We start from the raw sequence: 13,949 nt of genomic DNA on the forward strand, positions 1-13,949 counted from the left end.
CCAATTTAGCACCAAAATATCACGATGTTTTGAAAACATTGACTACAAAAATGCGTTGGATAATCCAGAACGTTGGATAAGCGAGTGTTGGATAAGTGAGACTCTACTGTATTTTATTGTATTAATTTTTTAGTATTTTTAATTATTTTTTAGTGTTTTTTTATTATTTTTATTGGGTTGCTAGGAGACCAAGTTGGAGGAGCTTAGCCTTCTAACTGGCAGCAATTGGATAAAAGCAATTATTCCTTTCTCTCTAATTAGGACTTTATTTTTCTTTTCTTTTTGTTGTATCAACCTAGAGGCGTGGATGATGGGTTGTGTTGTCAAATTTCGAGGTTGGGGGGCCTGTAGTTTTGTTGTTTTGTGCGTCGCCGCGATGCCATCACTCTTTTATATATATAGATTTGGATTGTTGTTTGGTTCTCACCTTTTACTAAACCTTTTCGGATTATATTCCTTCCTTATTCCTGATTTTTAATATACTTTTTATCTGTCCTTACTTCTATTCCTGGGCGTTTGTGTGGTGCAGTGGTCATAGTGGTTTCCAGGACTGAACAAAGTGATCCAAAATGCTCTGTATAGGGTTCCTGGGAACTCTTCTTTCGGGGCGGTCGGAGCCACAACACACACACAGACCATCTCCAAGGATCGCTTTCCTGCGACGTGTCTCGGGTCACGGCTTGTTGACAGGTTGTTGTAGACAACAAAGAGAGGCAAGGCCCGGCAGAGACGAGACATGTCTGGATAAAAATAAAGTGTGGAAATAGGTTCCGCAGCTGCCCTCGCGCAGGGAGATATTTAAAGCGGGTCAGTGAGGTTGCCAACTTTTTCGCCTGACCCTTTGGATAGGGCAAAGGAAGCCTACTTCCCGTGTTTTGGGAAATTTGAGAATATCATGAAAAGCCAAAAATGTCAGTTTAGTTTTTTATTACATTGTTTACCAACAAGTAGGGAGAGTGCCATGTCCCCCTTCCTTAGGTCCCCAAAAGGTCCTCATCCCTGATGCTACTTTCTGCAAACTTCTGGAAAGTTCGACATGAATCAGAGATCAATGGGCACAATCCATGACACACAACTTTGTGTGTGTTGAGCGTGTGAGAATAGGGACCCGACATTAGCCGGGTAAGGCAGAGCACCAGAGAGATTTGAGAGAGGCCGATACGTCAAATATTCCACTCTCAAGCTCTAAGAGAGTTGATATGGAAATCTAGTGATTTTGGAAGGCATCCTATTTTGCTACCTTTCCTGGAGAGGCTTCCAGGTATTGGCAGCTGAGAAACGCATGGCCCATCGTCCTTGGTCTTTGCAACAAATACAGCGAAAGCACTCGCTCTGCTCACAGAGGAATGCCTCCGGAATCTTCCTCTAAGGAAAAGGAAATGAGAAGAACCAATCTCAACAGAACCGATCTTATTATAGTCAATACAAACCAAAAATGGGGTCTTGCCAAGTGTCGGCATTGAGCGACAAAAACATTATCTTCCAACTGCCTGTGAGTTTTCCGGGCTGTATGGCCATGTTCCAGAAGCACTCTCTCCTGACATTTCGCCCACATCTGTGGCAGGCATTCTGAGCTTGCGATGTGTTGGAAACTAGACACGTGGGGTTTATAGATCTGTGGAATAATGTCCAGGGTGAGAGAAAGAACTCTTTTGTCTATTAGACGCAAGTGTGAATGTTGCAATCGGCCACCTCGATTAGCATGCTTCAATGAGACTTTGCCCCGGTGGCGAAGTATGTTAAAGCGCTGCGCTGCTGAACTTGCGGACCGAAAGGTCCCAGGTTCAAATCCCGGGAGCGGAATGAGCGCCCGCTGTAAGCCCTAGCTCCTACCAACCTAGCAGTTCGAAAACATGCCAATGTGAGTAGATCAATAGGTACCGCTCCAGCGGGAAGGTAATGGCGCTCCATGCAGTCATGCCAGTGGCCACGTGACCTTGGAGGTGTCTATGGACAACGCCGGCTCTTCTGCTTAGAAATGGAGATGAGCACCAACCCCCAGAGTTGGATACGACTGGACTTTTGCTGTTACTTTTAATTATTATTATTATTATTATTATTATTATTATTATTATTATTACTACTACTACTCTGAGTGTTGCTCTTTATTTACTTTCCAGATTTAAGACTTTTTTTTAATAATACTGATAGCCAGTTTTGTTCATTTTCATGGTTTCCTCCTTCCAGGACAGTAAATAAAGAACAACACCCCAAAATAGGAGATTTCCAGATAGGAAACAATCAGGGCCAGCTGACACCTCCCAACAAAAGATTCCCCCAGGCAAAAGAGTGGAGATTTCACAGCTATATCAACCCCACTTGCCTAGTTTCCGACAGATGTCACAACCTCTGATGATGCCTGCCATAGGTGTGGGCGAAATGTCAGGAGAGAATGCTTCTGGAACATGGCCAGACATCCCGGACAACTCACAGCAACCTAGCGATTCCAGCTATGAAAGCCTTCGACAACACAGACCTCACAACCTCTGAGGATGCCAGCCATAGATGTGGGCGAAACGTCAGGAGAGAATGCTTCTGGAACATGGCCAGACAGCCTGGAAAACTGACAGCAACCCAGTGATTCAGGCCATGAAAGCCTTCGACAACACGGACCTCACAACCTCTGAGAATGCCTGCCATAGATGTGGGCGAAACGTCAGGAGAGAATGCTTCTGGAACATGGACATATATTCCTCACAACTTCTGAGGATGCCTGCCATAGATGTGGGCGAAACGTCAGGAGAGAATGCTTCTGGAACATAGCCATACAGCCCGGAAAGCTCACAGCAACCCAGCCATTCCGACACAGACCTCACAACCTCTGAGGATGCCGGCCATAGATGTGGGCGAAACGTCAGGAGAGAATGCTTCTGGAACATAGCCAGACAGCCTGGAAAACTAACCACACATTTTTGCGCCCTGTAGCTTCAGAATGAAGGAAAATGCCCAGTTTGTTTCGGAATCATTGGAAGCATGTCAAACAAGGGGGAGAAAAGAACATACAGCATTCCGTGTTTTTCATCCTAATGGTGAGTACAAGAAGATAAGAGCAAACCTAGGAAAGAAGACGAAAGGGTGAGTCCGAGGCCAGGCGTGGAAGGTTTTGGTCCGGCGGCACCCACAACATAACCCAACCCACGTCCCCATAGCCATGGATCTTCCCTTTCTCTCTCAACGGCGAGTCTTTGTTCAAGGATGCGGCACACCAACATCCCATCTTCTCCTTATCCGTATCTTCAAGTATGAATGAAATAAAAACATGACGTCCAAAAGCAGGGTGGGCAGCCAAGCAGGAAGAAGCACGTTGGTTCCTTGGAGTTTTTGTTCTTTCGGCTCCCACTCTGGCTTGGACGAGATAACCGAACGAGTCAACCCAAAATAAACGGTCCCGTCTCCCGCGAGGTCCTCTCTTTGTTGTCCTCCTCTTGGTCTCCCTCCCTCCCCCCCCCACAAAAATATAAAAAGCAATAAGTTTACAAAAATAGAAAATAATTACAGCAATAGCCGGGAGGAGGAGGGAAGAGAGAGGGAAGGAGAGGAGGGAGAGGAGGGAGAGGAGGGAGAGGAAGGGCGGCAGGGAGTCTTTATTTGGCCGAACACTGTAAGATGGTGGGGTTGTTTAGCGCGTCCTCCACCAAATGCAGTTCTTGGCGGTCGACGACGACGTCTCGGATGCAGCCAATGAAGCCGGTGCTGTAGGCCTTGGGCAGCTTGTGAGCCACGCTGAGCTTCTCCAGCCCTCCTGTAACGGTAGAAGGGGAAACTGAGTCAATGTGAGATTTGTGGAATGAAAGTGTTTAAATGTAATTTGTGCCATGCTTGTATCTGCAATTGCGTCATCCGGAGTGTGTGATAATGTGTAAAGAGTTAATCACTAATGAGCTATGATGACCTTGGTGTGTGGCTGGAACTAGGGAGTATCCAGACACAAGAGTATGTGCATATCTATTGCATCAGGTTCAGTCTGTCTTGAGTTCCGAGTCGGGTTTGATATCTGTTGGAGAACAGATCAGTTCTGTGTTCGGTTGTTGTATGTCTTTCGGGCTGTGTGGCCATGTTCCAGAAGTATTCTCTCCTGACATTTCGCTTCTGGAACATGGCCACACAGCCCGAAAGACATACAACAACCATGTGATCCCGGCCATGAAAGCCTTCGACAACACATAGTCCTGTGTTTGTTCGTCGTCTGCAAGAGTCTGTTTGTGCTGTTTACTGCTCCATTCAGTAAAGCTTTGTATATTGCTTTTACTGACGTCTCGAAGTGTCGCTTCATTCTGCGCTCCATTGCTTTTCATACTACTACTGATCAGGGGGCAGAGGACTCTTGCAAGTAAAACAAGCAGTCAAAGAAGAAGAACATGCCCTGGCAGAATATGTAAAGCAAAGTGAAGAACCTGCTTTGATTGAAGTCAAAAATCAGAAACTCCTCAAAGCACAGCAGACAAAAAACCAGTACAAGAAAACTGCACTACAAACTAGAGCTGACAGCTGGCACAGCAAAACATTGCATGGAAAGTTCCTTGACAAAATTGAAGGAAAAGCTGATAAGGAGAAGACCTGGCTCTGGCTCACGAATGGGGCCCTGAAGAAGGAGACAGAAGGCCTGATCCTTGCAGCCCAGGAGCAAGACATCAGGACAAAGGCAATTCAGGCCAAGATCGAAAAATCAGCTGATGACCCAAAATGCAGACTCTGCAAGGAAACTGACAAAACCATGGATCATATCCTCATCTGCTGTAAGAAAATCGCACAGACAGACTACAAACAGAGGCACAACTATGTGGCCCAAATGATTCATTGGAACTTATGCCTCAAGTACCACCTCCCAGCAGCAAAGAACTGGTGGGATCACAAACCTGCAAAAGTATTGGAAAATGAGCACGCAAAGATACTGTGGGACTTCCGAATCCAGAATGACAAAGTTTTGGAACACAACACACCAGATCTCACGGTTGTGGAGAATAAAATAGTTTGGATTATTGATGTCGCCATCCCAGGTGACAGACGGATTGTGAAAAACAACAGGAAAAACTTAGCCGCTATCAGGATCTCAAGATCGAACTGCAAAGACTCTGGCAGAAACCAGTGTAGGTGGTCTCGGTGGTGATCGGCACATTGGGCGCTGTACCAGAAGATCTCAGCCGGCATTTGGAAACAATAAACATTGACAAAATTACGATCTGTCAACTGCAAAAGGCCAAGCCAGAACATCCACTGGGATGGCAGATCTGTTGTCGCTCATCTGGTGGCCGTGAGTAAAGGCTAAGACTCAACTCACCTAGCCAAAGGGCTCCGTCTGTGTCCAGCTGTGTTGCCCCCAGAGGGGAGGAACCCGTGATGGGGGCCTCGTTGCCGACTTGGAGGGACCCCTCTCGATGCACCCTGCAGAAGGGGTAAAGGGCAAGTTGTCATTAAAAAAATTGGAGTTTGCTCTGTTTCATAACTTACCCAGACTCTGGAAGCTGATTCCCCCGTAATTTTGGCAATTGGCCACCTTGATTGGCATTGAATGGCCTTGCAGTTTCAAAGTGTGGCTGCTTCTTGCCTGGAAGGGGGGGGGGGGATTCTTTATTGGAAGGGGTTAGCTGGCCCTGATTGTTTCCTGTCTCTAAATAAAGGCCTCTCCCACCAGTAACATGCTTTGCTAATTATATATGTGTGTGTGTGTGCGCATACACATACACACATGCATATATACATATATACAATATAATTTACAATAATATATAATATTATAATATATTGTATATGCATATAATATTAATAATATTATTTTGTAATACAATATAATACGAATAATACAGTATAATAATATTAATTGTATATTATATATTACACTAGCTGTGCCCGGCTGTGGCAAAGTGGTGGTGGTATTGGTTAAAAATTGTTGTGTAATTTTTATTTGATGTTATTTGTATTTTTTTATTAATTTTATTGTAAGTTATCTTTTTATTTATTATATTATATTATATTTATTTATATTTATAAATAAATTATATTTATTTATATTTATATTTATTTATTATATTATATTGTATTATTTGTATTATTGTATTATTTTTAGTTATTTTCTGTGTTATATTTTTTGTTATTATAATAATAATAAATAATAATAAAACTTTATTTATACCCCGCCACCATCTCCCCAATGGGGACTCGGGGCAGCTAACATGGGGCCATGCCCAGAGCAATACAACATAATAAAATATAAAAACAACATATCATAACACCATTTAAAATACAATAAATAATAATAAACAGAACATCAAGAAATCAAAAAACAAAAAAAAAACAAAAAAAAACGTATAGTATAGTATTTTATTGTATTAATTTTTTTAGTGTTTTTAATTTTTTTTTTAGTGTTTTTTATTATTTTTTATTGGGTTGCTAGAAGACCAAGTTGGAGGAGCTTAGCCTTCTAACTGGCAGCAATTGGATAAAAGCAATTATTCCTCTCTCTCTAATTAGGACGTTATTTTTCTTTTCTTTTTGTTGTATCAACCTAGAGGCGTGGATGATGGGTTGTGTTGTCAAATATCGAGGTTGGGGGGCCTGTAGTTTTATTGTTTTGTGGGTCGCCGTGATGCCATCACTCTTTTATATATATAGATGTAATATTAATAATAATACTGTATTACAATACATATATATAGTACAATATGGTAATTTATTGCCAGTATTGTGCTATGCTAATAATATAATACTGTATGTAAATTTAATTTGAGTCCCCTTTGGGGTGAGGAGGGCGGGATATAAATGTATCAAATAAATAAATAAATAAATACAGTAGAGTCTCACTTATCCAACATAAATGGGCCGGCAGAATGTTGGATAAGCAAATATGTTGGATAATAAGGAGGGATTAAGGAAAAGCCTATTAAACATCAAATTAGGTTATGATTTTACAAATGAAGCACCAAAACATCATGTTAGACAACAAATTTGGCAGAAAAAGTAGTTCAATATGCAGTAATGCTATGTAGTAATTACTGTATTTATGAATTTAGCACCAAAATATCACGATATATTGAAAACATTGACTACAAAAATGCGTTGGATAATCCAGAACGTTGGATAAGCGAGTGTTGGATAAGTGAGACTCTACTGTAGTTCAATACGCAGTAATGCTATGTAGTAATTACTGTATTTATGAATTTAGCACCAAAATATCACGATGTATTGAAAACATTGACTACAAAAATGCGTTGGATAATCCAGAATGTTGGATAAGCGAATGTTGGATAAGTGAGACTCTACTGTAGTACAATACAGTAATTTATTGCCAGTATTGTGCTATGCTAATAATATAATACTGTATGTAATTTTAATTTGAGTCCCCTTTGGGGTGAGGAGGGCGGGATATAAATGTATCAAATAAATAAATAACTAAATAAATAACACTAAAAAAAATCATGGAAGACAAGAAACAATCAGGGCTAGCTAATACCTCCCAACAAAGAATTCCCCCAGATAGGAAGCAGCCAGGCTTTGAAGCTGTAAGGCTATTCAGTGCTAATCAAGCTGACCAATTGCAATATTTACACTTGCCTCCAACAGACAAAGAGTTCTTTCTTCCACCCTGGATGTATAAATCCCACTTGTCTAGTTTCCAACAGACCTCACAATGTCTGAGGATGCCTGACAGAGACGTGGGCGAAACGTCAGGAGAGAATGCTTCTGGAACATGGAAAACGTACAGCAACCCAGTCTTGGGCAACAGAAGAGATTTAAGTGCATCAAGAGGAGCAGTGCCATAAATCCGATGCTGCATGAACGTATTTCATTGATTATTATTAATAGCCGGCGCTTTTAGAAGCTGAAACTTTTGAGAAAGCCGAACTTCAAACACGAAACATTTGCCTTCCATCTTCAGCTGAAAGCGTTCCTTTTGAATGGAGAGAAAGGGCCTTCTCAGCAGTGGCTCCTTTGCTGCCAAATGCCCTCCCGGCCTCCTTGGCATCTCTATTTTCTCTATTTTCATCGGCTTTTGAAATCTCTTTTCAGCCTGTCTTACTCTCGGGAACTTTCAGATCTGCTTTGGCCGATAAGATGTCTGTAAAGGCTCTTCTCGTGCTTTTATATCTGTGTCACTGCTGGCCTTTTGAAAAGTATCGTGGCATTTTCTGTGTGTGATTTTAAATAGATTCTGGGAGGAAAAAGTAGTCTCATTGTCAGTTTCATTCAGAACTAGTTCCTGTATGTACATTTAGTTGGGTTATTAATGCGAACCAAATTTAAGCTCATTGGTTTGGGATTGAGAGGAGATGTAGTTCACCTACATCCAGAGCACACTATGAATCCAAACAAGGATGGATCTGGACCAAACTTGGCATGCACACCCGATATGCCCATATTTGAATACTGGTGGATTTTGAGGGAAATTGGCCTGGACATTTTGGAGTTGTACCTACTGGGATGTATAGTTCACCTGGAATAAATGAGCACTATGAACTACAGCAAAGATGGAATTGGACCAAACTTGGCACACAGAGTCCCCATGACCAGCAAAAAACATTATTAGTATAGCACTATATAAGCATTATATATTATTATATTGTACTATATGACTATATTACAATATTATTAGTAATATTAAATGTAATACAAGTATACAATAATAGTGTATTATTATATTGTGTTACATTATAATATCATTATCAATATTATATGTTTATACAGTAGAGTCTCACTTATCCAAGCTAAACGGGCCGGCAGAAGCTTGGATAAGCGAATATGTTGGATAATAAGGAGGCATTAAGGAAAAGCCTATTAAACATTAAATTAGGTTATGATTTTACAAATTAAGCACCAAAACATAATGTTAGACAACAAATTTGGCAGAAAAAGTAGTTCAATACGCAGTAATGCTATGTAGTAATTACTGTATTTACGAATTTAGCACCAAAATATCACGATATATTGAAAACATTGACTACAAAAATGTGTTGGATAATCCAGAATGTTGGATAAGCGAGTGTTGGATAAGTGAGACTCTACTGTATGTTGGAAACCACCCTGAGTCCTCTCGAGGATATAGAGCAGTATAAAAATAAAGCTTTATTATTATTATTATTATTGACAAAAAGACATAGTATGACACAGCAAACGAGATCGATATGCTGGATTTTGTATCACAAAATCACAAGTTGAACACTTCCCAAGTGTTTAGGACTGTGTGATGTTTTTATTATTATTATTATTATTATTATTATTATTATTGACACAAAGACATAGTATGACACAGCAAACGAGATCTATATGCTGGATATCGTATCACAAAATCACATGTTGAACACTTCCCAAGTGTTTAGGACTGTGTGATGTATTATTATTACTATTATTATTATTGACACAAAGACATAGTATGACACAGCAAATGAGATTGATATGCTGGATTTCGTATCATAAAATCCCAAGTGTTTACGACTGTGTGATGTATTATTATTACTATTATTATTATTATTATTATTATTATTATTATTATATTGTATGACACAGCAAACAAGAAAGATATGCTGGATTTTGTATCACAAAATCAGAAGTCGAACACTTCCCAAGTGTCTAGGACTGTGTGATGTATTTTCGGATGATGTGTGATTATTATTATTATTATTATTATTATTATTATTATTATTATTATTTGAAACACAACAAGATGAGTCCACAGCAGACACTCTGCTATTATTGTTGTTGTTGTCATTATTATTATTATTATTATTATTATTATTATTTTATTGTATGACACAGCAAACAAAGATATGCTGGATTTTGTATCACAAAATCACAAGTCGAACACTTCCCAAGTGTCTAGGACTGTGTGATGTATTTTCGGATGATGCGTGCAGATCCCAGTAGGGTGGCCTTTTGCAGTTGGCAGATTGTGATATTATTATTATTATTATTATTATTATTATTATTATTATTATTATTATTATGACACAGCAAACAAGATAGATATGTTGGATTTCGTATCACAAAATCACAAGTTGAACACTTCCCAAGTGTCTAGGACTGTAATAATAATAATAATAATTATTATTATTTTATTAAGTACTGATGAAGTTTCTCGGGGTTAACCTGTAGTTAATCTACAACTTTATGCATTTTGTACAATAAAAGAATGACTTTTTTAAATAACCCGTGCAACGCCGGGTACGCAAGCTAGTTTTAAATAATTCTCCATTTTCTTTGTTATTTATCTTCAAAAGGCTTTTGCCTTTGGACATTCCCATACATGTGAGCATACCATCCTTTGCTTATCCCACAGTGTGAAAAAGTTGAACTTTTTTCATGGTCATGTTTGATCTATATCAGCAGGGGAATGGCTTGAGGGGATTTCTGTCTCCCAGGCCGAAATAACTAGGCTGTCTCAGCACCTTGAGGCGAGTGGCTGGCTGGCAGCATCTGCTCCTCCAGGGTTGGCCCTGCAACGCTATCCCGGGATGCTATAAATAAAATCCCAGGGAGAGTTTTGGCCCTCAAAGCAGCAGGGAGGGATTGCTGCCTCTGCTCATCCCCTGGGGCTCAAAACGGACAAGTCCAGGCGTGGGACCTGAGACCCGAGGATGGACGGCTGCCCGTGCCTGGTGAGTCACCCAGGGTTTCCCCTTCTCTGCTTGTCTTGGTGGCCCGCCAAGTCTAGAGGACATCAATCAGGCCGGCCTTGAAAGGTGACCCTTTGCTCACTTTTGTGGAGAAGGACTTGAGCTACAGGCTTTGGGACAGGGGTCCCGAAACTAAGGCCAGATGCAGCCCTCCAAGGTCATCTACCTGGCCCCTGTCCTAAACTTTAGACTTAGGGTTGACCTAAGTCTACCTGGTCTTTGGAGGTCTCTTTGTTGCTGAGAGGAGACATGATAGCCATGTACAAATACGTGAAGGGAAGTCATAGGGAGGAGGGAGCAAGCTTGTTTTCTGCTGCCCTGCAGACTAGGACACGGAACAATGGCTTCAAACTACAGGAAAGGAGATTCCACTTGAACATCAGGAAGAACTTCCTCACAGTGAGGGCTGTTCGACAGTGGAACTCTCTCCCCGGGGCCGTGGTGGAGGCTCCTTCTTTGGAGGCTTTTAAGCAGAGGCTGGATGGCCATCTGTCGGGGGTGCTTTGAATGCGATTTCCTGCTTCTTAGCAGGGGGTTGGACTGGATGGCCCATGTGGTCTCTTCCAACTCTACTATTCTATGATTCTATGATTCTATGATCTATGGTCTAGATCAGGGGTCCCCAAACTTTTTAAGTGGAGGGCCGATTCACAGTCCCTCAGACTGTTAGGGGGCCGGACTAGGATGAAATAGTCCAAAATTAAGATTGTTGTTGTTGTGTGCCTTCAAGTCATTTCAGACTTAGGTCAACCCTACGTCTAAAGTTTAGGACAGAGGCCAGGTCAATCACCTTGGAAGCCCATGGGCCTTAGTTTGGGGACCCCTGATCTAGATGATCGTAAGACCATAGGTAAGGAAAGGGGCCCCCAAAGGCCATCTAGATAATCTCATAAAACCATAGGTAAGGAAAAGGACCCTCAAAGGCCATCTACATGGTCTCATAGGACCATAGGTAAGGAAAGTGACCTCTAGATCACTTCTAGATAGTTTCATAAGGCCATAGCTAAGCAAAGAGACCTTTAAAGACCATCTAGACGATCTCATAAGACCATAGGTAAGCAAAAAGACCTCCAAAGACCAGGTAGACTTAGGTCAACCCTAAGTCTAAGGTTTAGGGCAGGGGCCAGGTCAATGACCTTGGAGGGCCGCATCCGGCCCCCAGGCCTTAGTTTGGGGACCCCTGTTCTAGATGGTCTTTGAAGGTCTCTTTGCTTAGCTACGGCTTTATGAGACCATCTAGATGGCTTTTGGAGGCCCCTTTCCTTACCCATGGTCCTATGAGACCATCTAGATCAGGGGTCCCCAAACTAAGGGCCGGGGGCCGGATGCGGCCCTCCAAGATCATTTACCTGGCCCCCGCCCTCATTTATAATATAATATTTTATATCAGTTTTAATAATATAATATATTGTATATACATGATATTGATAATAATATTATCATTTTATACAATACTAGCTATGCCTGACCACGCGTTGCTGTGGTGTTGTCTGGTGGTGTTGGTGAGAACTTGTCGAGATAGTGGTGGTATTGAATGTCTGTTGTATGGTTGTCCTTATGTTTAGTCTGCATTTGGTTGTTTGTGTACTGTGAAAGTGGTGAGAGTAGAGGGGGTCTATGTCCCTGTGTAGTATTGTATAGTATTTATACGTTGTCCATGTGTTGTGAGTGCTTGGATTGTGTCCTGCTGCATAGTAGAAAGGGTTGGGCTGGATGGCCCTTAGGGGTCTCTCCAAACTCTTGTGCCTGTCCCCTGGGCTGAGTGGGTTGCTAGGAGACCAAGTGGGTGGAACTTAGCCTTGTAACTGGCAGAAATTAGATAAAAACAATTATTCCTCTCCCTCTAATTAGGACTTTATTTTTCTTTTCTTTTTGTTGTATCAACCTAGAGCCGTGGGTGATGGGTTGTGTTGTCAAATTTCGAGGTTGGGGGGCCTGTAGTTTTGTTGTTTTGTCCGCTGCCCTGATGCCATCACTCTTTTATATATATAGATAATATTAATAATAATACCATAATATTAATTATATGTTATATTTTACATATAATATTACAGTGTAGTGGTATAGTTCAATATAGTAATATATAATGCTAATATTGTTTTATGCTAATAATATAATATATTGTATGTACATACAGCTGCTCTGAGTTCCCTTCAGGGTGAGAAGGGTGGAATATAAATGTAGTAAATAAATGTAGTAAATGAATAAATAAATAATTTTTACTTAGGCTCGCCCAAAGTCTGAAATGACTTGAAGACACACAACAACAACAATCCTAATTAACCTGACTATCTCATTGGCCAGAAGCAGACCCACACTTCCTATTGAAATCCTGATAGGTTTATGTTGGTTAAAATTATTTTCATTTTTAAATATTGTATTGGTTTTTCATTGTTATTGTTGTTGCTTTGCACTACAAATAAGATGTGTGCAGTGTGCATGGGAACTTTTTCGTTTTTTTTTTCAAATGATAATTTGGCCCCTCAACAGTCTGAAGGGTGGTGGACCGGCCCTCTGCTTTAAAAGTTTGAGGACCCCTGATCTAGATGGTCTCTGAGGGTCCCTTTCCTCATCTATGGTCTTCTGAAGGCCTTATGAAATCATCTAGACAGCCTTTGAGGGTCCTTTCCTTTACCGATGGTCTTATGAGACCATCTAGATGGCCTTTGGAGGTCTCTTTGCTTAGCTACGGCCTTATGAGGCCATTTAGATGGCTTTTGGAGGTCACCTATGGTCCTATGAGACCATCTAGATGGCCTTTGAGGGTACCTTTCCTTACCTATGGCCTTATGAGATCGTCTAGATGGTCTTTGAAGGTCTCTTTGCTTAGCTATGGTCTTATGAGGCCATCTAGATGGCTTTTGGAGGTCACTTTCCTTACCTATGGTCCTATGAGACCGTCTAGATGGCCTTTGAGGGTCCCTTTCCTTATCTATGGTCTTCTGAAGGCCTTATGAAATCATGTAGACAGCCTTTGAGGGTCCTTTCCTTTACCGATAGTCTTATGAGACCATCTAGATGGCCTTTGGAGGTCTCTTTGCTTAGCTACGGCCTTATGAGGCCATTTAGATGGCTTTTGGAGGTCACCTATGGTCCTATGAGACCATCTAGATGGCCTTTGAGGGTACCTTTCCTTACCTATGGCCTTATGAGATCGTCTAGATGGTCTTTGAAGGTCTCTTTGCTTAGCTACGGTCTTATGAGGCCATCTAGATGGCTTTTGGAGGTCACTTTCCTTACATATGGTCCTATGAGACCATCTAGATGGCCTTTGAGGGTCCCTTTCCTTACCTATGGCCTTATGAGACCATCTAGATGGCCTTTGGGGGGCCCCTTTCCTTACCT

The 13,949-nt window shown here is 41.3% G+C and overlaps 1 protein-coding gene across 12 annotated transcripts in view; it reads right to left on the reverse strand.

The window, feature by feature from the left end:
• Nucleotides 1-910: 910 nt before the first annotated feature.
• agrn (agrin) overlaps nucleotides 911-13,949 on the reverse strand; it is a 471,015-nt gene continuing 457,976 nt past the window's right edge. For all 12 annotated transcript variants that reach the window (XM_062965817.1, XM_062965814.1, XM_062965810.1 and 9 more), the window contains 2 exons: nucleotides 5,279-5,382; nucleotides 911-3,742 (listed from right to left, as the gene is read on the reverse strand). In XM_062965817.1, the coding sequence (XP_062821887.1) occupies nucleotides 3,585-3,742; nucleotides 5,279-5,382 (262 nt within the window). In that variant the 3' untranslated portion in view covers nucleotides 911-3,584. The remainder of the gene's footprint in view (nucleotides 3,743-5,278; nucleotides 5,383-13,949) is intronic.

The sequence above is a fragment of the Anolis carolinensis genome, unplaced genomic scaffold, assembly GCF_035594765.1.
Source record: "Anolis carolinensis isolate JA03-04 unplaced genomic scaffold, rAnoCar3.1.pri scaffold_15, whole genome shotgun sequence".
Taxonomy (NCBI): Eukaryota; Metazoa; Chordata; class Lepidosauria; order Squamata; family Dactyloidae; genus Anolis; species Anolis carolinensis.